A 25,907-nucleotide genomic window follows, 5' to 3' on the forward strand; every position below is an offset into this window, starting at 1 on the left:
GTGTTGAATAAAAACATACAGCGGGTCCGACAGACCCACAACACCTGCTGAGTAACAAAAAATAACCACCATAAGAGGGTTAAAGGACTCAGCCTGACGTTTGGTGACACTCGGAGGCGGCCGCTCTTCGTCACAGAGTTTTCCTTTGGGGACAATTTGCAGTTTAAAAAATTGTAATAAATCGCAATATATCACAATACTCAATATATCGCAGTATCGTGATAATATCGTATCGTGATAATATCGTATCGTGGGACCTCACAGCGTGATTCCCACTCCTATATTCAAAGCAGCCCTTTACTCTCACTGTGCATGTGTCCAATCATCTCTTCAAACAACCCGTCTCCTACAGAAACATGTTAACATACCGGGTTCGTGGCCATAACCATACATTCACAGCTGTATATTGGCATTCTGTCAATATCGATAAAGATCTTGTTGAATCATTTAAAGACGGATCGTTCTATACCAGGGGCGTCAAACTCATTTTAGTTGAGGGGCCAAAGGTTAAGGGGGCCACCAATAATATGGCCAGTTGAGTAATAAATCTCTAGTAATATCAGCGCTGCCATCAATTGTCACCGTGGCTCAGTGGTTAGCACGCCTGACTTTTTTTTTTAATGAATTTTTTTTAATGATTTTTTTTAATGTAAAGAAAACAAAAAAATACATTTAAACTAAAACCCCCAAAAATGTAAAAAAAAAAAAAAAAAAAATCAGTCATTTTAACCTTTTTTTTACATTTTTTTTTTTATTACATTTTTTTTTTTGTTAAAATGTAAAAAAAAAAGGTTAAACACTTTATTTCATGTGCTTTTTGAGGAAAAAATGCAAACAAAAATTTTAAAACAAAATAAAAAAAAATATTTTGTCATTTTAACCATTTTTTGTACATTTCTTTTTTTTAAATTTTTTTGGTAAAATGTAAACAAATTTTTTTAAACAATTTATTTAATGTGTTTTTTGACAAAAATATTGAGAAAGAAAAATAAAAAAAAATATTCTGTTATTTTAACATTTTATTTATTTTTGTTAAAAATGTAAAAAAAAAAAAAAAATTCAAACCAAAAAAAAAAAAGTAAAAAAAAAAAAATCTTTCGTATGTGTGACTCCTCTGTTCTATGCAGAAACGTACGGCAGCAGCTCTGGTTCACCGTGTTGTTGTCCGTCTTGGCTCCTCGAGTTTATCCTGCAAGATTTCCTATAAAAATTAATGAAGTAATTGTGCACGAGCTATCAAATCATGATTGTGTGTAATAACACTCACAACACCCCTGATGGCATGTTGCAAAGCATCACGCGGCTTCCTCTTACGCTGCAGCGTTCTAATGAGTTCCCTTAGCGTTGCACCACACTGCGTTGTTTTTGCGTTTGTCTTGTCTAATTTCCCCGCTGATGCCGAACGGCTCAGCGAGGAGCTTCCTATCTGCAGTCATCATCGCACTGCAGGGTTGGTTTTTTTTTATGGAATAAGAAGACAGGAGAGCAAACGGTACCTGCCGGCTGGGTTTAATGAGTCGACGGGATGACACGACACCTTCGCTGACGACTGTCAGTCCTGTGCGATAGCTGCAGATCTCTCTTTGTCTTGACGGTTCAGGAGGTTGGTCCAATGTGTTTATCTTCCTAAAGCATTATCTTCCCATGCCAGCTTCTGTTTGCATAATACTGTTAATGACATTCAAATGAATTCTTTTCTCCCCTTTTCCCACAAAACAAACATACTAAAAATATAGACGTACGTCTTGGCATTTTGCTGCAGCAGCGATTTCAGATTTTGTTTGTAGTTTGTTCCCCATAAAGGTCAATGCATTTAGAAACGATCAACGCAGTGACTTCATTTGAATATTACTGTGAAATTAAAGAACTCATTACATCTTCAGGTTGCAAAAGAGGAACACTGAAATTGGCAAACGCAGGTTGAGCAGTATTTTCAATCAGACATGGGGTCGTGGCTTTATTTAGCTATAAATAATTATGCATGGAGTCAGACTCAATCACCGTACGCCTTAATTAATCACCAGAGAATGTTGGTGCATTTAATTACCGTTGAACTACTGGAATGAGACAATGCACATATTAATTAATACCAGCTATCAGCGGTCAGATTTGCCCTCTGCAACTTTGTAAACAAACCCAGCCCAGAAGACAGTTTGCTGACGTTGCACAATCAAGATGTACGATTCCCCGGCTGCAGGCCGGCTTGTTAATTAAGCAAGATGGATCCCCCCAAACGTAAACGAGAAGACGCATATGCATAAAGCGACCGCTTGATCAATGTCAAACAGACACTATTTCAATCAGCAGGAATGTTTTTGATCGCTCCGTCGTCCTCATTTTCTCTCCCGACAGTCCAGATATGCGACAATCTTTTTGATAAGCATTGCTTCCTGGCTCTTTATTCAAATGAAATCCAGATTGTGGAAGGTCAGAGCTAAATATTCCTCTCTTCATAAAGGAAGGTCCCACGACTAAAGGAGATACCCTCTGACACCATTCAGTTCCTCTCAATAGTAAACAAATTTAATACATAACTCTCTACGACTCAAATTTAAAAAAGGGACCTTGTTAATTAAACCATTATGATCAATGAATGTGCAAGAGGTGTAAAATATGTTTCATGTGAACTTGCAGTTGCGAGTCCATTATATCTCATCTGAAAAAGGTTTTAGAAGCATTTCATAATTCAATGTAATCAGCGTTTGACCTCCACAAAGGAGAGGGTGTTTGGTTTTTTTGCCTATAGCTTTTTAGATAAGAGGTAATTATATTGCGCAATATCTGCAAGGTCAAATTAAAAGGCCTATTGTTACATTTAGATTAAAAAAACAAAATAAATAAAAGCTATACACTACACATGTTAATGTAATGGCGGTCGCCTTCAGCTTGGTGGTGTAGTGTATTTATACGTTGTGTACTTCTTTGCATTCACGCTACAGAAAAAGTGGTGTTCATTGTGAAGATTATTTTGATGAACAAGTAAATAAGTATCGTACGTTTTTGCCAAAGAATTTATTTTCTGCACAAATCCGATAGGCATATTATTTTGCAGTTAAATTACAATAAAATGCATAATGGAGTACAATGTGTGTGGCTGATACTTCAATTTTGGAATGACAAAGTGTGTACATGACAAGTAATGCACAACAACAACACACTCAATTAACGTGTTTTTAGTGTGCATGGACAGTTTTGACTAATACATTTGTATTTTTTATAGATTTAGTATTCAATTCACACATGTAGCTCGTGCTCGTGTGTAACTCAGACATAGTACGTGACAGTTAAGTTCTCTTTTGTTATTCAGTCAAACATTTACAGACAGGAAATAAAGGCGTGGCGGCTCATAACCATGTGACCAACCGCCTCAATCTGAATATTTCCCTCATTCTAATTAATTAAATCAGACCCGAGCAGCGAAGGGCTTCGACAGACGGTCTCAAAACAATGAGGGTGAAAAGAAGGAAAAGACACACACACACACACACACACACACACACACACACACACACACACACGCGATGAGAGACTTCCCCCAGAGCTCCAGATTAAAGCTGATGGCCATAGAAACCTTGTAATCACTTGTGGTGCCAATTTGCTGCAGAGAAGAAGGCGAGCAGAGGAGCAGATGTGTGCCAGAATACCTTAGGATGATTTCTTAATCGCTTCATAAATCCATTCGTGCGTCACCAGCATACCAACACTGCTGTCTGTCGGCCCGCTGCGAGGCTGCAGACGCCACATGCCTTTTAGCACCTGCTACACAAACACAAGGTAGCCGGCCCACATATTTCTCTTTGTTACAAGTCCACTGATGCAACGATTACACGTGTTTGCGGTTGTTCGGGGCTTTATTCTGCCTGCTGTTGAGTGATGGACACCGTGCTGCTTTCATGGAGAGACAACTGAGTCATGAAACTGCTGATGCGTTCCTCCGGATATTTGTGTTTAGCCTTTTCTTAGTGTGTGTTGTCTCTGTGGGGACTGACTGCTCAGCTGGCTGTAGCACACAGCTGTGGCCGTGCACACGTTCAGTTAATTACAGGACCACTTCTGTATGACTGCACAATCAGCAGGTTCCCTCCACTGTTAGTGTGCGTGTGTGTGTGTGTGTTGGGGCGCTTACTTTGTCATTGGCTTTTCTTGTGCTGGTACATACCACCCCCTGCCAGTGGAGTCAAGTACTGACTGTGCCCGACCACAAGGAAAACATTGTATTAAGATAATTATAGTCTGCAAATAAATAAAAGATGAAGCACGAGGAGTATTTTTGGCATCTGGATAGCATCTTCTGTATGGTTCTTCTGCTCATCTTCACTGCAGCAAACAGAGCTCAAAACAGTTCCTGCAGAAGCAAAACGACTCTTAGATCCACAGGAACAGCTTGATGGGACATAATGGTGGGTTTGCAAAACTGTTGTTGTTGTTTTTTTTTGCTATTACGGGCAAACGAGTGCCTACCTGCTCCAGATCCTTCTCCTCATTAACGCTCATGGAAAGTTTCTGTCTCGCTCGCTCTGCCTGCTGCAAACACAGAGGACGGATTTAAAGTCAATGCAAACACTAAAATATAATATAATAAATACAGATGTTCTGCCGGATAACTGTTAAAATGACTAAAGATCTTTTTCTTTTTTTTAAAATTTAAATTTATTTTTTGTTTTATTTATATTTTAACTAAAAAAATTATAAAGAAAAAATGTTAAACTGAAAAAAAAATATTTAATTTTTTTTGACTTTTTTTTACATTTCTTTTTTTTTTTTAAAGTTTTTTTGTTTTGTTTCCATTTTAACTCAAAAACAAATTTGATTAAAAAAAAGTCATAAAAAATAAAGTCAAAAAAAATTAAATATTTTTTTTTCAGTTTAACATTTTTTCTTTATAATTTTTTTTTTTGACAAGTGATGGCAGCGCTGATGTCACGAGAGATAAATGACTTAAAGGCCATATTCATTCATGGTGTTGATGAGATTATTGGTGGTCCCCTTAACTTTTGGCCCCTTAACTTTTGGCCCCTTAAAGTGAGTTTGGCGCCCCTGCAGTAGAGCAGCAGAGCACAGCAACACTAAATCCTGATGGAGACAATGTATGTCCAGTCGGATCCTAAAAAACGTTTTCAGGCCGTAAGAGCAGATAAAATCAGACACAAGCGTACAATATTCAGCGTGACCTTCTATCACCTTGTTGAACCAGATAAGGTGACACAAACGATGCTAAAAAGACACCGTTTTACCCCCTCGATCCCTCACCGGAGAACCTTTGACCAGCAGGTGTTTGCATGTGACGTGATGAAGATGAGTTTTAGGATAAGGTCATTTCAGACAGCCTACCTTTGGGGAGACTCGCCTCTCTGCAGAGCTCTGCTGAGCAAACACAACGGCATCGTGGACGGAAAGGAAGAGATTACCGCGGTCGATGTTGCCGTCGTCAAAAGCTCCTCCGACCGCCAGCTCTTCATACACCTGGGCTGCAGGAGGCCACGCAACGGACATCACACACGAGGAAATGAAAAAAAGACTCTTTTACTTACTGAGAGAAGAAAAACTGATTGATGCTCAAATGTGATGAAGCACAACAGATTACCGCGATATCTTCATCGCACTGGGAAATAGAAAAGTCTTGCTTGGAAGTGTTTGGACAGTAAATCTGACTCCTCTGACTCCCTGAGTCCTTCACAGACATTCTGGACTTATTGCTCGATGAATGGCCAGCTCTCTGTTTCCATGCCAATGGGAGTGAAATGCACTGACGATATTGAAGATGTTACCTTGAACATTAGCCAGGTAGAGTTTGATGCCCAGCAGCGCGTAGCTCAAGTTCATCTGTTTGGGAAATAGAGAAAAGAAGACCGTCGATAGGCATAATGGAATATACTATTGTCACAAAAAGGTTCAATATTGACCATTTAAATCTCTTGAAAATGAAAAATGTTTTATCTAAAACAGGGGTGTTAAACATATGGCCCGCGGGCCGGATCCGGCCCGCCAGGGGGTCCAGTCCAGCCCGCCGGATAACTGTTAAAATGACAGAAGATTTTTTATTTTTTTTAGTTTACATACATTTTTTTGTTTTGTTTACAAAAAAAATGTAATAAAAAAATATCAAAATGATAGATTTATTTTTATTTTTTGTTTAAATTGTTTTTGGCTTACATTTATTTTTACATTTTAAATACAGAATGTAATAAAGAAAAAAATGTAATAAAAGTAAAAATTACAAAATATATATTTGTTTTACAATTTTTCTTTTTTTTAATTTTAACTAAAAAAATTAATTAATAAAATAAATGTAATAAAAAAAGGAAAAAATGACAAAGTTTTTTTTTTTTTTTTACATTTCAACTAAAAAATGTAATAAATAAAAAAAATGTAATAAAAAAAAAAAGATAAAATGACAAAGGATATTTTTTGTTTTAACTTCACTATCGAACTGATTGTTTTCAGTGGATTTGACGTAGCAGACGAGCAGACGACCTTCATCAATACTTTGATGCCCATCAGGTCGATGAAGCAGACTCCCGCCAAGTCGAGGACGAGGGTGTGGAAGGGCGTGGGCTGCGACTCCAGCGTGGGACCGGATGGCTCCTGCTCGCCCGGCTCAACGTCTCTGGGGCCAAAGTGGACGTGGCCGGTGGGAGGCGGAGGCTGGTCGTTCACGTCGAAGTCATTTTGCAGTTCCAGCTGAGATATGGTCTGGATTCAGAGGAAATACACAGGAATATGTGTAGGAGAACATTCCTGTCCTCTGCAATTAGACAACAAATCACCTCTGGATCTAGATTTACATTTATGTTAATTTATATTGCATATATGCACAGTTATTTGTATTCTATTGTATATATATATATATTTTACATATTTTGCACATTTTGCACACTGTTTACATTTAATTTAATTTAATTTCCTTAATGCACTGCAGTTATTTGTATTCTATGTGTATATATGTATATATATATATATATATATATATATATATATATATATATATATATATATATATATATATTAAAACATAATAAACTAAACACAAAAGAAAAGAAAAATATAAAAGAAAAATAAATGATTATATATATATATATATATATATATATATATATATATATATATATATATATATATATATATATATATAATTCTTTAAATTTCTTATTGTATTTTTTTAAATTTAATTTAATTTATTACATTTGGTGTAAAGAGTGTGACGCTGATACTATGACAACAAATTTCCCTTTGGGGATTAATAAAGTACACATCCATCCATCCATCCATCCATCCATCCATCCATCCATCCATCCATCCATCCATCCATCCATCCATCCATCCATCCATCCATCCATCCATCCATCCATCCATCCATCCATCCATCCATCCATCCATCCATCCATCCATCCATCCATCCATCCATCCATCCATCCATCCACAGAAGAGGCCACAGGATGCATTTTCAGATAAATCTTTTAAAAACGAGCTGCTGTTTGAATCCCACCTGAGCCTTCATGTTGACCAGAGAGCTGGGTTTCCTCCTTCTGGTCTCCTTCTCTTTCTTTTCTTCTTTCTCTTTCTCCTTCTGTTCTTTCTCTAAGAACTTCCGCCTGGCCAGGATAACTTTGTCGGGGTCCAGTCCCGTCTAGACACAAACATTCCCGTGTGAGACATCTGACATGAACACATTCATGCCAGCCTTGTGACGTCATGTGTTTTCACCTTCTTGATGACCCTCTGGCGAAATATTTCCGCATTTGCAAAATAGAGTGGCGAGCAATAGTTCACTATTTTCACACCTGTTATGGAAATGACCTGTGGAGTTATGACAAAAAAAAAGATTAGATGCAATGATTATGATGTGTCACAACAATAAATACACACCAACATGAAGCCTTCACACCTTACTGTACACCTTGGGGTTTCTGTAGATATCCGTATCCTTAATCTGAACCATTGACGAACCGTTACGGCTATGGGGAACACAATATTCAAATAAGCACATTGATAAACAATGAAACATGCTTTATTGTCTTGTTTGTATTGTATCGACTCACAACTGTGTCTTGAATATCACGACCAGAATGGAAAAGCTCACTCCAATAGCGACTCCATAAGGCAAGCTGAGAAAGAACGTGGCCAAGAATGACACAACCCACACACACTGGGGAATAAAGCACAGCAGATTAAGATTAAATATGGAGGGCAAATAAAACATGCTGCAACATGGCCGCCGCGGCTTTGCCTTACGCAGTCCAGTCTGCTCTTCTTCCATAAGTAGTAGGGGTCAGAGAGCTGGAGCAGAGTGTTCTTCAGGTTCACCGCGATCAAGGCGCCGAGCACCGACTGGAGGAACCGAGATTGCATCGATCAACGGTTTACGCCGAGATTGTTCCCTTGCTTTGACGTGAATGTTTCGTATGTGCACCTACTTTGGGAAGTGGTTTCAGGAAGGCTCCCAAGGCCAGCATGGTGACCATTACAACCAGCATCACACAGAAGCTGGCAAACTATGAGAGAAGTTAGAAGAGATGTTATGTTTTTACTTAACTTAAAAAATCCTCCCGCGCCCATTTTAAGCCCCAGCATGCCCCATTCAGACAATCTTTTGGCATAAAATATCTCATTTTTTCTATTTTTTAACCAAACCACACAGTTTTTTTGACTGAAACTCCTTCCTAACAGGACAAGTCTTTGTTTTATTGTGATTTTTGTTGCAGATTCTGATTCTTTAGGTCCTAATCTTTCCAAAAAGGTGTCTTATTGACGCTCCAGGAGGCTTTTTTGGAGAATCTGGCTCATATCATGCTGGATGTTCATAGTTATCAAAATATCTTTTAAAAGTGATTTTATTTTGCAGATATACATTTTTTTCCCAAGACTTTGCTGAACAAATACACACAATAAACACAAGTATTGGAATTAATTTGGGGTTCCTATGATGACTCAAACAGGGAAAAGAGGTCTGGAGACAAAATTGGTTCCAAAGTTTTCAACGAGTTAAACTTAATTACATTTCCTCAAGAACTGTTCTTAAGTACAATGTTGAAGTGTTTGTACTTTAATTTACATTTTATGGTACTGCACTACACTTTGGAGGTGAATATTACAACTTTAAATATGAGGTACATTGACTATGATTAACAAATATATAGATTTATGTTTATGTTTATTCTGAAACGAACTGTTCTGTATCTGTACTTGAAGCCAGTATTTCATGTAAAGAGTATTTCTACACTGTGGTTTTACTGTGTTTCCTCTAAGTAAAAGATCAGAGCACTCCTCCCCCCCTGCAGCTACACAAGTGGTGACGCACAACTCACCTGTGACGTCCCTCCAGCGCTGTCCACGGCCAGGGTAACGGACAGGGCACAGCAGATCACATGGATCTTAAAGAACGACCCCAGGAAATTACCGCAGCCCAGCGCCAACATTTCCTGCACGCGGATGCGCACGGCGCGTTAACAAAAATCTAACAAAATGCACATTTTGTTGCAGTGAATAATACGCAGCTTTATTTTTTGCACCTGGTTGGGATCCACGTCGTATCCGTGCTTGGCTGCCAACGTCCGGCCCATCGCCAGGTTGATGACGTACCCCACGATTGCCAGGGAGAAAGCCGTGCTCAACATGTCTTCCCATTGACCAACCGTTGGCAGGATCGGTGCCGGGAAACTGGGGAATATAGACGAGGTATCAATCGAAATTGAACAGTAAATGAAGCAACCATTGAGTCTAAGTATGCTGATGTGCGCTTTACCCCAGTGGAATTTCTCCCACTATGTCCATGTGATAGATCTCAGGGAGATGCAGAGGGCCGGAGATGGCTGTGGCCACCACGACCTGTGAAGAACAGGGATGGGGATCAATCCCCACTGCTCACACGTCTAGAAAATAACAGCTTCATGACATCAAACCAGCGGTGTCAAACTCCTTTTATTCGCGGGGCCACATGCTGCCCACTGTGATCTCAAGTGGGCCGGACCAGTGACATCACAGCATAATAACGACAATATGTCTCTATTTAAATCATTGGTGAAAGTTTTTGGATGATAAACTTTATTTAAAGGTTTTTCTACAATAAACTGGAAACATAAAGACCAAACATTCAGACATCAGCCGTCTGTTTGTCTGCCTGCTTTTCCTCTGCAGATCCCCTCGCGTCGTGACGCCACTTTCATGACGTCATCCATTTTATTAACGACTTCCAACACAATAATATCAGTGTTCCTATCAATTGCGACTGTGAATCAATTGTTTGCATGTCCGTCTTACAAGCAGAGGATCAGAGGTTCGAATCCCAACTCTGCCAATTTTGACACCCCTGCATTAAACCCCCCAAAAAAAGATAACTACATGCTACTTACGATGATGATCTCCATGGGAATGGGGAAGGGCAGCTTGTGGCGGTAGCGAGCGCTCAGCTCCTTCACGGCGATAAGAACCACGCTGCTGACCAGAGCAAACACTAGCGATGCGACGTTGGTATCCGGAAGGCCACGTATGATATCGACGAGCGTCTTCGAGAAAGAAATAAAATGACAATCAAGCTAAAAAAAAGTCTTTTGATGTTCTTAAGCCTAAATACGGAGGGTCACTTACATATATAACAGCCAGCGGACCGCTGTAAGGGGGCACTTTGATGCCAAAGATGTACTTGAGCACTGAAATGAGGATCTGCAGTCCGGCGGCAGTCATGAAGCCTCTGACGAAGGATTCTGACAGATAGATGGCCACGAATCCAAACTGCATGAAGCCGAGGCCGATCTGCACAGACATGTACGTTCAATTAGATTAAACTGTACTTTGCATGTCTTTACTTTGAAAGATGATGTCAGCGCTGAGTACCTGTATGATTGCGGTGAGACAGGCCAGGGTTCCAGATATTCCCAGGCGAACCTCATTCATCTGGTCTGTGTCCACGACTGTAGCGTTAAGAGTGGCATTGAAGTGACTGAAGTCCGACTCCGGGGCCAGCCGGAGACACACCATCCCCACCATAATGCTGAGGACGGCAAACGTTCCTATGGAAAGTATAGCGCAACTATGAAGTCCGGCAGTGCAGACCTGGCAACTCATCACTGTCATTACAGGTGATCTCTGGAGATGAATCACTCCGCTTTTACCTGGGACCATCTGGTGAGCCGTGCCCATGAAGAAATACGGGATGAGGGGGAAGAAAGAGGAATAGAGACCGTTGACAGGGGGAAGGTTGGCCAGGAGGGCAAACGCCATGCCTGGAAGGAAGAGAAACAGCTTTATAACTGTCACATAAATCATACAACATGGACAAAAAAAATAGAAATGCTGTGTTATGTACCGGAGCCAGTGCAACAAATAGATACAACAACCCAAAAAAAGTTACAAAATGTCCCATTGTTGCATATTACAGCATATATGGTGGGAAATTATTGTGCTACTTAGGGGTAAGGGGAAAAAATCGATACAGCACAGTATCGCGATATTTTGTGTGGCGATAATGTATCGATACACGGAAGCCAAGTACCGATCTTTTATTTAATCAATTCTAAAGTTTTTGTTATTTTTTGTTGACAAAGTTTTCTTTTTGGGGACAATTGGCGGTTGAAAAAAAAAGGCAAGAAATCGCAATACTCAATGTATCGCAGTATCGTGATAATATCGTATCGGGACTTATGTATCGTATCGTGGGACCTCTGGAGATTCCCACGCCTACTACTTACTGGCATGGAAGAGTATTTAATTACCTGGCCAGCCACTATTTTGCAGGCTCAGACAATCCAACAATGGAAAATTATTATATTAAGTGAAATTGGACATTTTCCCACGGCACACATGACGATCTCTCACGGCACATTGGTTGAAAATCACTGTTCTAGACGTAGAGACATGAGAGAATCGACTGACCTTGGGGAACCTGAATGGTGCCGGCGCTGACCCCACTGACGACGTCAGACAGCAGGTTTTCTTTCACTTTGTACTTGGGGAGCCAGCGCAGTACAGGCAGGTGTCTGAACAACAAGCCCTTCAGTCGCAGCACAGAGCATCTGACGGAAAACAAAACCAGGGAAGTTCTTTAAAAAGCTCAGGTTATTCTGGTCGCTTTACTTTGAAAAAGTGCAATGTAAGACGTGTAGTTCATGTTGACTGTGAGGAGAGACTGCCGGTCTGGTACCTGAAGAGTTTCCTCACTTTCTCTCCAACGGGGAATTGTCGACTCTTCTTGTCAAACTCTCCGTCAAAGTCTGGGAGGTTGTACGCCGGTCTGTCAATCACATAACGTGGGCGGTCCCGGTGCGCGGCCATCGCATATCGAACAGTATCGAGACCGTGGAAAACTCTCTTTCTCTCTCTCTCTCTCTCTCTCTCTCTCTCTCTCTCTCTCTCTCTCTCTCACGCGATGTCCTCAAGGTGCAGTTCAAGGAATTACATGAGGAATTGTATTTTCCTAAAATGAGTCATTAAACAAATCAAAGTCCCATCATGGATGTTATTTTTTATTTAACAGCCTGAGCTTAAAACCATATATATATATATATATATATATATATATATATATATATATATATATATATATATATATATATATATAATATATTTTTATATTATATATATATGTATATATATATATTATATATTTTTATATATTATATATTTATATATATATTATATATTTATATATATAAATATATATTATATATATATATATATATATATTATATATATATTTATATATATTATATATATAATACATATATATATATATTATATATAATATATATAAATATAAATATATATATATATATATATATATATATATATATATATATATTAGTCGTGAATATATTAGTTGTGAATATGTAGGATTGCACTTCAGCTGTTAAACATTTAGGCTGCACATTTCATGTCCGAGGCCTTAATCTGACCTTGAAGGGTGGACTGCTAAAATATTAGCTCAACGCTCGGTAAATAACACCACACGCACTAGATCCTCTATGAGCCGTACAGTCTGCCTGCCGTAGAAACATTCATAACGCCTCAAACATTCCATTGAGAAAAACTACAATTAAACAATGAGATCTGCACTTTTGTTACATTGTAAAAAAAAGTGTAATGATGAGGGTTAAAGCGCAAGAAACAAAACTAATAAAAACAAGAATTACAAAGATTCCTCACCCCCAAAAAACACACTCAAGTGCACATCATCTTAAATTACTCCATGATACAATTATATTTGGGAAAATGTTTTGTTCTGCTTGATCTCTGAGATCCTCTTTTGTCTGAAGGTGAGCATCTTCTCATCACAAGGTCACCAATAAAGGATTCAAAATAACAAATAAGCTGATGGTTTTGTATTAAGTTAAAGGTCAGAAAAAAACAGAACCGTACCTTATTGTTGAAGCCCAACGTCTGCAAGCGTTTGGCTCACAAGTCTGAGCTCAACCCACTCGATTTCTAACTTATCAAGCTACGCTTAAGACCCTGCACACCTTGTGGGCGGAGCTTAGAGAATGAACCGCGTTAACATTGTTGAACTGTCAGGCGCTGCTGCGTCTGTGTGGCATAAAGCAAGGAGACAACATGTAATTAACGTAAATGCAACTTTAATGGGTTCAGTGAATATTTACATGTAGTATCCTCACATTCGTTCTCCACAAAAATGTGTCACATGTTTATGGTACATGACATGAGCAACAGCTGGAAATAAACCACTTACAAAGCCTCTACAAAACATGCCAACTGTGAAATAATGACATAGAAATGGTGTATTTAAACATGTAAAAGTGGTGAGACAGAGGTGACTGTGTAAAACATAATTATTTCCATTGTATTAGAATCCGTGTGCAAAACAATGGCATCAATATCAAAGACTAAAGTGCAATTATTTATCAAACTAATGTGTTTTCTCTTCAGAGGAATGTCATTATTTTCCAGCGGGCTCTTGATAAAAGTCACAAAAAAAAAATTCCACAAGAAAGGCTTTTCTTTAGTTCATCTAAAAGTACATGTGGAGTAAGAAGGGATACATAAAGTACATTAACTCCCCTCTTTAAAACCATTTAAAATAGAAACTAATCGGATTTGATTTCTTTTCTCAAATTGGGACATTGATGGGAGCTCAGACACTGACTTTGCAGATACTAATGATGGGAGTATTCTGTTGTTCAAAGCTGTGAACTATGAAAAAAGCTAATTTGGATAAAACATTCAGACACTGTCAACCTCGCAGAGCGGCTTCAGGTAGGAGGTTAAGTTTTGGTTCTGAGGATTTAAGCTTTGAGAGTATTTTCACTTTCATTCTCGTTGTTTATCATGAGATTAAAAGCCTGTTTGCCGTGGGGATTTCCTTATATTTATTAGCGGTTTTATATTTTTTTTAAAAAACCACCACCACCCCAAAATAAAATCTTAAAAACACAGCATGTCTCTCCATTTAAAGCCTCAAGCAATGAATTAACAAGCAGCTTCCATCTTCAGAAGGTCAGACTCATGACTACTTACAGGAATATAATATTTGGGTCAGTAAAAGTAGGAGGAACAGGTGACAATACAAATACAGAGCTTGTTAAGCGAGTACAGGTGCAACTCCTTACGGTAAAAAGTCAGGTGACTTCTTAATCTAGCCATATCTGCTCTTCCTCCTTTGTTAGGAAAGCTCTTTGGCCGGCTCCCGCCGGCCGGCGGCCTAAAAACCTCTCAAAAGTTCATCGCAGTCCATAAAACTGAAGCGACTAGAAGTCACTGAGAATGCTGATGTCGGCGAACTCCTGGCGGTATCTGTAGGAGTACAAGGCCAAGAGGAAGGCCCATTTCAGAGTCAAGAAGCTCCACACACACGAGAGATAAAGACTCCTCGGGTCGGTAAGAGCTGTGGGACAGAAAAGGCCATTAAAAATCATTAAGCATACGAGACTTCCTACTAAATGTTTCTTTCCAACTCTCTAGTATACTGGAGATTACTCTTTCTAAACTGGGAACAGTAGCGAGAGCATTACATTGCTTCTGCGTGATGGCGAGCGTGAGGAAGGTGATGAAGGCGGCCACTGCCAACGCTGAGAAAAGCACGCCGACAGCGATGAAGAACTTGAGGCCTTTGAGCCAAGTGCGCCAGAAGTCCTGCAGGTACATGATGTGTGTGACAAGAGACCACAGCGCCAACACTCCTGTAGAGAGACAAGTTGAAACAGATACTTTTATTGTTTATTGTAAAAAAAATATTAAACAATCCCCCCCCATGACATGACAAAAAAAAAATATCTGAGGGATCTGTATCATCTTCCTGTTTATTTATTTGTTCAAACAATCGTCAAATTGTTAATAGCCATAAAAAAGCAGTATTGTTAAGGGTAATGGAGGTCTGCATGCTGAACGTGACACTAACACTGGTATTCTTTATTCCATCTGTATATTTTAATCCATCTGTAAACTTTATATTATTTTTTACAACTATTTATTTTTTATATTACTTGATTATTTTTTATCTTATGACTTGTGAGCAGTGCTGCTGTAACCGAAGGAATAATAAAGGATTATTTTAACTTATCTTATTGTTTATGTCAGAGGTAAAGATCAACAGTGATGCACAGGCTGCGGATACGCTACACATATGGTCATATGCACAAGTGTGACATCATTAAAAAAAAAGGTATTTAGCTCAACAAATATGGACAGAAAATGAAGCATTAGCATGTCAGAGACGAGTCAACACAACCGACATTGTGTTACAGTAATGGTGGCGCGCGGGCCTTCCGAAGACGAAGCCCGAATTAAAACGCTACAATGTTGCGTGCAAAAAGAAATACGAGCACGGAGAGACTCACACGTCACAATAAGTTCGTGGGGTGTAAAACATACCTGACAGGCCTCCCATGGCCGCCGTCCATGGCTGTCCGTACGCTATATTCCAGACCAAGAAAGCCGAAAGTCCCACCAGGGTGCCAAAGGTAGCATACCCGATGCTAATGTAGATTCTGCTGACTCCCATTGTAAAAAAAATAAATACGACTACCGCCACCTAAATATGTCTCCCAGGTGTGCGAGTTGTAGGTCTGTTGTATCTAAAAAAGACGCGTCTTTAAGAGACATCAACAGCTTATCGGCACATTATGTAATAACATTGAATGTCGCGACAGAAAAAACGACAACAACAAATTCCTGTGTGGCGCAACGACGTGTGTCGATGCGAGCGAGCAACAGGAAAACGATAACGATGAATAGCAAATAGCTGTCGTTGGTCCGTGGGCAAAACACGACACACAAAGTCCGGTTACACAATTTGGGGTTTCAAGCTAACAGACAGGAGAAAAAGTAGCAACACAAGTGTTTATCTGAGGTACAAATCAAAGATGAGAAACTGTGAGCACGCAGAGGATCCTCGTCTCCAGCCGGTAACGCAATTAAACAATAAGGGATTAATTTAATCGGTTTAACTGGTCTGTACATATACGTCACTGTGGAAAAACTCGAAATACAAAATAGTTTTGTGTGTTATGTGGAGAAAAAATAGTTTGAGTGGGTGCCTTTTTTTAAACAATTTACCGAGTAGTCAGCTATCACATGAATATTAGAAGATCTTTGCACTGAGGCGCAAACTCCGCCCCTAGTGGACTGAAGAAGAACAGCAGTTTCAGACCTCTGATGCACACTGATGTGGTAATTTATTGACTCTTTGGGCTCATTAAACATTAGAAATCTATCCACAAAGATGTTGCATACGTTCATACAGTCAGGCAAAGTGTTGACGCTAAATGCTTGATTGTAGAAAACATTTGTCGCACTTAAATGGCACTTTTAGCACTTTATAGTTTGGCTTTGTTGAGGAAACTGTACTTTTTTAATTAGTGATTGAATGCATTTATTGTAAGTCGCTTTGGATAAAAGTGTCAGCTCAATGTAATGTAGTGTAATATTGATCCTAACTATCAGCGAGAAAGACAATAGTTCACAAATAAAGGTGGAGAATATATCTGTTCCTCTAAAAGTAAAACTAAACTCTAAAAACACTCCTTTGTGTTGAACTCCTGCATTAAAAATATCATTAAAGTATGAAGAAGTCGGTTGGCAAAATGTATTTAACGTATCAAAAGTAAAAGTATATAATAATGCTGAAAAATGGTGGACTTATGTAGAATAAAAAAGTGTGTGGACGTTCGTCCAAGTGGAGCTGATTTTAACTATTTGATATATTGATGGGTAGTTTAATATATTTCTATGATGAACTTATCATATTGTATTAAGTTCATTATATGTTTCATCTATAAACATCTTGATCTGCATAATGAGTTACAGATGGAATAAAAATATACAGATGAATCAGATATATAATAATATGGATGGAATAAAACATTGTATTTACAGATAGAGATTTAAAGTACTGAAATATACTAAAGTGAATATTCCACAAGCGCATGGATTAAAGTGATCATGTGCTCACAAAAGTACAATACAAGAAATGTGAGTCATGTGACAGTAGAAGTAGCGAGTAGCATGAAATGAAAATACTTCAAGTACGTCAAACAAAACTTCGGTAAATGTCTTGTTCCACCAGTGTTAAACATTAAAAAGATGCACAATTTGAAAAGCAAAACAAGTAAATACATGTAGTGTCTGAGGTCATCTGGACAACATTCACAAATAGCTGTGAAAATAAATGAAACACTAAAGGCTGTGCAGATGCTGCTATTCTGATCTTGTCCTCACATTCACACACACACACACACACACACACACACACACACACACACACACAGACGTTGCTGTGCTCAGCCCGAGGCCCCTCGGGCGGCAGCCGCTTCACGGCCAATCAGAAAGTACAGGAAGCCCAGCAACAAAACTCCCCGCAACTCACATAAACAGCAATGACTGAAAAAAAAAAATCATCCTTGGACATCTTGAAAAGAGCAAAAGGCTGGAAAGAGATCGCAGAAAAAAACATCCAAAAAAGTGTGAATCTGACAGATTGAAGAACCGTACAGGAGCGTGCCAGCGGTGAGCATCTGATCACTTCTCTAAACGATGTAACGGCCCGGCATGCCGGTCGCTTTGTGACATTTTATTTCATCAGATGGTACGCCATGTGTGTAAGTGTCCGTCTGACAGGATTTTATGAGAAGATTCTGATATTTACAGATCATTTTCCGACTAATTTCCAGGCAAATCAAGTCATTTATGCTCGTAATATTATGTGAAAGTTATTTGTTTGCATCTCGGACTCCAGTAATTTTGGTCAGCGTCAACACGTGAATGTGCAGCATGAGGTAGATGTTTTAGATCATCACAAAGTTTTTTTGGGAGGTTTTATGAATTATTGTGACCGTCTGTTTCAATGCTTTCACTCCCGTCTGCTTCACTTTCTATGCCGGTCCTTTATTTGACCTCGGGGTCAAACGAATGAAACATTTAACTCCCTGTCACTGCTAACAACTAGACAAGGGAGAGGAAGGAAAAGGTGTGTGTGTGTGTGCATGTGTTTGTGTGTGTGTGTTTGTGTACCACCAGACAAAGATATTTGGCAAAGTGCACATTCCTTGGGCGTAGATGTGTTGCAGGAAATCCCACTCCCATCCCCAGAGGATCTAAATAGAGACACACAACACAAATAAATACAAATAAAGAGAAAGAAAGCACCACAAACAGCACACACACACACACACACACACACGACATCTTGCTGCTTTATGTGTGAAATAAAATATAAGTGCATGAACATCCACATGTAGTTTCTGTGTGTGAAAGGACATGAACTTCCACTTGACTTGTGGAGCTTGCAGAGTGTCTGTGTCCTCAGTAGAGGGCAGCATTTGTTTTTAAAATGCTTGAGAGGTGAAGCTTTGTGCGACGCAAAGTGACCTGAGGACCAGAGTGGAGGGAAAGTTTAAGGTGTCAGTAGTTTACATTTAATCCCCCCTTTAAAATTGAGCTTTTTGATGATGGACACTATGCTCTGAACCTAAAACAATCCCAATAATGTAGCAGCGATAATGAGGTTTCACCCCAATCCAAGGTCAACATGGCAATTGCCGTCCTTCTATTTACATCCTGGCTCCACTTTTCATCAATTAATCCCAAGAATATTCCCATTGAGTGTTGATTAGCGCGCTATGAAAGAGCTCTCGAGGCTGTTGAAGTGTTTTATATTCGGATCCAAAAAACTACAATGAATTCCAGTCACATTTTTTATCCCATTGATGCCTCACTGTGTGCAACACAACACAACACAGTCACTTTGTCGGATGCTATCAAACAGCAATGTGCTCATCCTTATCAGCAAGACCATCACGTCGACGTTCCCTCGGGAGGTCATAAGAAGAAAAACTGGATTCCTTCATCGCGAAGCGTCCTAAATTGGCGTCGACGAGTCCCAGTGAGGCATTTGTGTGGAAGACAGAGAGCCATACAAGTTGAGCCGCAACACTTAAGAAAGTCGTGTTTTAATTATTTTTTTTCATTTGCTTTAACAGCTCTATTATTTTTAACACTAGCTTTTGAGAGAGCAGTGACTGGAGCATCCCCATGATCCAGCGAGGAGGTCACGGGGGTCTAAACTTGGTAAGAAGTGACTTGTTTTTCTGAGGGGATGGTGATCTTCGCAGTAGCTTCAAAGCATAAAGGAGGCGATCAATGCAGCTTCTGTTGTGTGATTGAGAGTGAAAAGCTTTCACTCAACAACACAAATTAAAGGAACACTGTCGCCTCGACAGAAACGACACACACAGGAGCAACAGGTGCTGCACTTTTCAATCCAGAGAAGAGAATTACAACACATCATCGGCCTCCTTTTTCTTCCAGCTGAAGGAACAAACCGAAACCCAAAAGCACAGGAAGCGGGACAGAATTAGTGCGCTTGTCTGTGTGTGTGTCTGTGTGTGTGTGTCTTGTGGAAAAGCCGTGGCAAACTGACTCATTGAGGTCAGTACAGGAAGGGCGGCTCTGCGCTGGAACAATAGCAGGGATTTAAACAAGTCTTGCGTAACATTGCCAGGCTGCAGCACACAGTTATGAGCGAGAGGTGCACGGGGGAATCCAAAAAAAAAAAAAATGGAGGGTCGGCTTGTCCTGGTTAGACGGTCGGTTGATTTACAGACGTGTGAAATAAGCATCACCCGTTTTGTTGTTGGTTTTCCACAGATACTGTTCCAGCCACATCCTCCATGGAGAACTTTGACAAACCCATCTGTTCCCCACTGAGACGATGTACACCAGTCACTGGGGAAGTAAGTACTCTGCTTACAAATAACTTAAATAAAGTCAATACAATACAATGGAACGGTGCACATGTGTCAAGTGTGAGCATTGCAAGCTGAAGGATACACCTGTTGGGGCAATATACAGTTTTATGAATCCATAAAACTGTAGTGGGTGTGAAACAGTTTAACGCACACACACCTGCCAGCAGACTGACATAACCACTGAGAGACATGAAGTGCTGTTCCACAAACTGAACGCTGCCCTTGAAAGTGTTTTATCTGCAAGTCCGTGTGCCTCCAGACTTGAGCCGGCCAGCTGGAGAGGCAGATAAATGTGTGTGTGTGGAGTTGTGCAGCTCGAGTGCGACACTGAACAAACGAGACCACGCAGCGCCTGCGTGGAACATTGTGACTCCTTTAATAACCTTGACTCAAGTCTCGTAAATGTGCAGTGCAGCAGGTGAACTGCTGAGCGGCTTCGTTGAGATTTACTTCACAGGGATGCTCTTCTTTTTTTTTTTTTTGCTAAATGTTTTTGGCCCTGTGTCCTTTTTGTTGCTCCAGTTCTGAGGCCTCTACTCCGGCTTCCTGGCAGTCAGAGACCTCTCAGGTCTGCTCTCTGTCCCCATGAGTCAAAACAGAGCAGAGTTTTCACGCATCACATATTCGGGACAAACTTCCTGAAAACTGCAGGAAAGCTGCAACTCTCACTTCTGTTAAATCACAGCAGAATATTTGTTTTTGTTTGCTGCTGCTGCCGTTTATTTAATGCATTTCCTGCTAAAGGCAAGTTTACTTATGGGGCACATTTCAGGAACAAGGCAATACAAAGTGATTTATGTAAAACGTTACGGTACGATGAACTTTACTGTCCCGCTCAGGGACATTTGTCTTGGACTCACGACAAACAATCCATCCTCAGCCATGACAACATCAACAAATACATAACAGCATTGCACATATCCCATAACATAACACATACACCTCATAATGAAAGCCTTTAAAACGTTAAAAGCATTGAGATGAAGACATTATAAAAGTACACTCACAAAAAGTCATTAAAAAACGAAAATATAATGAGACAGGTATGAAGTATAATAATCAAAATGCAATTAATTTTATGATACTTTCTACCTGTCTTATTATATTTTAGCTTTCATTTTGTAATGTAACTTTTTCAAATAGTGCTTAAACGTACTTTTAAAACGTCTGTCTTGGTCTCAATGCTTTTAACGTTTTACATAAATCACTTTAAATTGCCTCGTTGCAGAAACGCGCTCCATAAGTGAACTTGCCCTTCAGGAACAGTCACACAGCCTCTGCACATCATCGCATGACGGTGATTACATTTCCTAGCATGTTATTAAAAAATACCGGACAAACTGTACAGCGCGCACCGGCCCGCGCGCGCGCGCGCACGACGTCAACTGAACTCAATCAAACGCCATTAATTACGCGCGGTGAGAAACGCCAGAGGAGGCCGTCTCTCCGAGAGCACACACACACACACACACACACACACACACACACACACACACACACACACACACACACACACACACACACACAACTCAGCAGTGCGCCTGTGCTGCGTGGGATGGCCGAGGAAGACTCCGCACTCCGTCCCCTCTGAGGCAGACACACACACACACACACGTGTGTGTGTCGAGGGGAGAGAAAGAGAGAGACAGAGAGAGAGAGAGAGAGAGAGAGAGAGAGAGAGAGAGAGAGAGAGAGAGAGAGAGAGAGAGTCGCTCTTGGGTTTGGATGTCTGGATCTTTGTCCCTCGAGCCGCCGCCGCCGCGCGGTGCGTCGCCTCGTCGGTGTCCAGTAAACGAGCAGGAAGGAAGATGGATCCATCTGCTTTTGGCTGTGAATGATCATGTCCGCAGGGGCCAGACCTTCTGACGGGGGAAGTTGTTCGTCGGTTGTTTGGATCTGAGACAACAACACACAACACAACAACAACAAAATGCATCTGTTTCGGAGTCACATTTACCAAGTGTTCCCGGACCGCTCCTCAGTGGCAACACCGACCATACGAGGCATCAGCTGGGTATGCTTTCATCTTTACTTCATGGAAATACCCGAAATGCATCAGACGAGCGTTAGGTTAGGAAAAAACAAAAGTGGCACAGAAGGATGAGAGTGTAGTGATGCCACTACGTTGTGTTGGTCATCTTCACCATGATGTCCGTTGAGATAAACTTTCTAAATGTCATACTTCATCTGCAATATGTCTTGTTCATGTACATGTGAAATAGTCACTGCTGGAGAAGCTGGAGTCATATTTTGTGGCGTTTCTTTTCTGACACATGGTGGCTGAATACTGACACAGCCTTGTGTTTGTTTAGGTGACAACACCCTCCAGCATGAAGACATTCAATGCATGTTGTGTTGCATGAGAGGAGGGTGAGGGGTTGTGTGTCAGAGAGCAGGGGAGAGGTGTAAAGTCGAGGTTTAGTTAACCTGACTTCCTCTCACCCCAAAACAGAAGCTGATCTCTTTTGTGCTTTCACAGATTTGTGTGAGAAGGCAACAATGTCATTTTTCTTGTCATCAAACTCGGGTTATAAATAGCGTATTGTTTATTGTTCACCTTTAACCACAACATCCCTGCGTAGTTTACACAGTATGAAGAATGCACAAAGGGGAGGTTTTCTCTCCGGGTCGCTGTGCCGAGGCTCTAAATTTACTTGACATTTAACCAAAATTACGTCTGAAAGGCGATTTGTAAACCTCGACCGACTGCCTTCTGAACTGCCGCCATGCCAAATATCAACGGTTAAATTACTAATAGACATTATCAGTATATCATACATAACTGACACACTTGTGTTGCATCTGGTTGACGAGTTTCACACCTGACAACCTGATTTTAATAATCACTTTATGTCTAAAAAACTGCACGTTTCCCTCGTAGTTCAACCTGTGAGTGAGTTTGTTTACTCAAGTTATCTCATACATGATGAATTACTCCTCAGTATTTCCACAGAGATGTCCTCGCCCGGCCAATAACAACATTTATATCCAAAAGGGTGAAGTTTAAGTTGCCAGCAAACTGTCAAACAGCATAATTATTTAAAAAATAAATGCTTACTTGATATTAAACACGTGATCTGTTCCCTGTGAACATCGTGTGTGTCACACTGGCACAAACGCAGGTTGTCTATCTCAATAACAAGACTATTTTGTAGTTGTCCATTACATATTTGGCTTGATATTAATCAAAGTTGCAGAGAGTAATATTTTTCCCAAAATGGTGTCCAGTTTAACTCATTCAGGCATCTGCTGATTCCTTCTCTGAGCAGACGAATACCATGGAGGCCGTGACTGAGCTGTACTTGCTGCCCTCATTAGGAGATGCCAGGGCATCGTCTCCACGTCCTTATTGTTCACACGGCTGCGACATGGAGGGAGAAGAAGAACAAAACACCTCACATTCATAAGTCATAAGTTATTACTACAGTCCTGGAAGAACATGTGTCATTTTCATTGGGTCATATAACATATAAATGATATAATCAGTCAAATGTAGGCGTCATTCAGGCTGTAATCACGTGACAAAGCCGGCAGCGCAGCACACCAGACAATAAAAACAACAACACGTCATGGAGTCTGCCTGCAGACACGTACCAGATGTGTATCAGTGATGCGATCGGGAGGTTGAAGAGCTGACAGTCTGCCACCGGAGAGGCGACAGATGACGAGATGATTACTCTGCATATTTCACATTGTGCAAGCTGCACATGCGGAGACGCTGCAGGGAGTCCAGAGCTTCATCTGTCAAGGAAATATTCGTCCTCGAAACACGAGATGTAGTGGCGATGAAACCAGTTTTCCATTTGGTGAGGGAGAATAATTTGGTTTGAAGAAGCCTTAAAGACTTAAATTCATTGAAAGCATTTTCCTCTGGGATGCAAGTAGACATACAAGCTACAAAGGGATCATAAAAACTCAACAACCGAACCACAAAGAGGAAATAACTTTACAACTTAGGCCGCATGGAAATGAATATTCAGTGGCCACAACGACTTTGCACAGATGCAAAACCAGAAATTTGAGCAAATATGTGTTCAAGCGAACCTCGGTCCAGTTCCACGTCGTCCTGATGTTGTGTTCATTGTTGTTAATCCTGTCAGGAAGATGCTTAAGATCTTTAAAGCCTGTTCTTGACTAGCTAACAATCCCTTATAATGTCAAATAACACACACAGGAAAGATTCACAAACAGCATCTTGTCTCGCAGTTCATGTGAGATTTTAAGTTGGACATTTCTTCCTGGATAAGGCACTCAAATGTTAATGCTAATGCTAATTTGGTTTATAACAACATCCCGCGGCTGGTGGTCCCCGAGGTGTTTAATTCATGGCTTTATCTTTCACAAGCAGACTTTTGTTAATGTGTGCTCGAGAAGTTAATCCAAATTATTCTTGTCACTTTCTCCAGGAACGTCCTGAGGCTGCTATCAGATGACGACAGCAGTGTGTGTTTTTGCAAACAGCCAATCAGTTAGCAGAAGGGGGCTAACAGCTGACATAGCATTTAGTAGCCAACAACTTTGGGCATGCACCGTGGTTTTCCCACGCTGGCTATCCGGGCACATAGCGGCATATTTCGGCCTTTTATAGTTTGTATATGATACTCATGATGTTGCTATTGATAAGGGTTCACCTGCTTGAGGACGTTTATAACAGATGGCAGCACGCAGGTCCATCTCCAAGTTGCGTAAGGGCTCGTTCCCTCGAAGCTCCGCCCACCTCTTGGGCACTTTATATGTGTATAGATAAAAAATTAGCGCTGACGCGGCTTTTGTGCAGAGAGTAAAGTCTCCAGGAATAATAAGGCCTCCATGTGTTCACATGTTGCAGCCGCTGCAGAGTGTTTACTCTCATGGTTGTGATATTCCAAAGCCTTTTCAGAAGAAGAGGCTCGTCCACAGTTGAAAGAAACCTTTTCTATTTAACAAAACGTGTGGCAGCGTGTGGCTTTGTGCTTTCCTTCGCTGATGTCAGTGTACTCTTTACCTCCCACTTCATCACACGCTCTTGACACCCACCCACACCTCTTTGGAGGCGACGCTAACGCGCCGCGGGTCCTGTAATAATGTATTAGTGTTGACCTTCATAATGATTCTTTCTATCTGGCCGGTCCAGCTTGCTTAATCTGTTTATTTGGTGGAAACTTGCAGCGAGATTATCATCGACGTCCAGTCGGGCTAGTTCCTGTGCGACGCCGTTTCCAAAGCAAGTCATCTGTTTTATTTCAGAGGCTTTGGATGTGAAGAAATAGCTGAAGGGGGTGATGATGATAACATCTCTCTCTTCCTGTTTCTCCTCAGACGCCGCTGCCAGAGGCCCTGAACTCAAAGGACGCTATGAAGCAGGTGTGTATGGCAGAGATGGACGGCTCTGGTGCAGCAGCTCCTGCTAAACATAGCGTGATTTTTCCATTTCCGACGCTTCAACAAGTTTGTATCGCCTCCTGCAAAATAACTGTTGCAGCAGTGCTTTTTGTCCGTGAGCTTCGGGCATCAGGGTTAATTATTATCTTGCATGTTATTGTCACGTGTAATCCATTTCATAAACGGTTTCGTAAGCACACATCAGGCTCTCTGCAAATTAGCCAACCACCACATATTTGACAATGGTTGGCACAGCCTGGACGTCTCTCTCTCTCTCTCTCTCTCCCTCTCTCTCTCCTCGGGGCTCGACTGCCCTCGGCTATCATCATCATCACGCAGAGTTGCAGCGCTTGCATC

The 25,907-nt window shown here is 40.6% G+C and overlaps 3 protein-coding genes across 4 annotated transcripts in view; 1 reads left to right on the forward strand and 2 right to left on the reverse strand.

Annotated features, from left to right (window-relative positions):
• Positions 1 to 4,196: 4,196 nt before the first annotated feature.
• On the reverse strand, positions 4,197 to 12,267 carry LOC137801002 (solute carrier family 26 member 9-like). The gene is made up of 20 exons (XM_068598388.1): positions 12,137 to 12,267; positions 11,869 to 12,008; positions 11,109 to 11,219; positions 10,831 to 11,006; positions 10,585 to 10,749; positions 10,350 to 10,502; positions 9,743 to 9,825; positions 9,510 to 9,657; positions 9,306 to 9,419; positions 8,415 to 8,492; positions 8,233 to 8,328; positions 8,040 to 8,146; positions 7,886 to 7,955; positions 7,705 to 7,797; positions 7,487 to 7,627; positions 6,475 to 6,693; positions 5,769 to 5,823; positions 5,332 to 5,468; positions 4,462 to 4,521; positions 4,197 to 4,345 (listed from the first exon to the last, which is right to left on the reverse strand). The coding sequence occupies exons 1-20, from the start codon at positions 12,265 to 12,267 to the stop codon at positions 4,334 to 4,336; spliced, it is 2,289 nt and encodes a 762-aa protein (XP_068454489.1). The 3' UTR covers positions 4,197 to 4,333.
• Positions 12,268 to 13,565: 1,298 nt separating this feature from the next.
• Positions 13,566 to 16,326, reverse strand: slc48a1a (solute carrier family 48 member 1a). The gene is made up of 3 exons (XM_068597669.1): positions 15,817 to 16,326; positions 14,958 to 15,125; positions 13,566 to 14,830 (listed from the first exon to the last, which is right to left on the reverse strand). The coding sequence occupies exons 1-3, from the start codon at positions 15,944 to 15,946 to the stop codon at positions 14,694 to 14,696; spliced, it is 435 nt and encodes a 144-aa protein (XP_068453770.1). The 5' UTR covers positions 15,947 to 16,326; the 3' UTR covers positions 13,566 to 14,693.
• Positions 16,327 to 17,888: 1,562 nt separating this feature from the next.
• The window catches only part of rapgef3 (Rap guanine nucleotide exchange factor (GEF) 3), a 22,805-nt gene continuing 14,786 nt past the window's right edge, over positions 17,889 to 25,907 (forward strand). Inside the window, exons 1-3 of one of the 2 annotated variants that reach the window (XM_068596894.1) lie at positions 17,889 to 17,949; positions 20,089 to 20,174; positions 25,488 to 25,532. In XM_068596894.1, the coding sequence (XP_068452995.1) occupies positions 20,112 to 20,174; positions 25,488 to 25,532 (108 nt within the window). In that variant the 5' untranslated portion in view covers positions 17,889 to 17,949; positions 20,089 to 20,111. Of the gene's footprint in view, positions 17,950 to 20,088; positions 20,175 to 21,923; positions 22,204 to 25,487; positions 25,533 to 25,907 lie in introns of those variants that run through there. The other variant, XM_068596893.1, reaches the window with a different exon arrangement.

Source organism: Clinocottus analis, unplaced genomic scaffold (genome assembly GCF_023055335.1).
Source record: "Clinocottus analis isolate CAN_PGR_092001 unplaced genomic scaffold, fCliAna1.0.p SCAF_4, whole genome shotgun sequence".
Lineage (NCBI taxonomy): Eukaryota > Metazoa > Chordata > Actinopteri > Perciformes > Cottidae > Clinocottus > Clinocottus analis.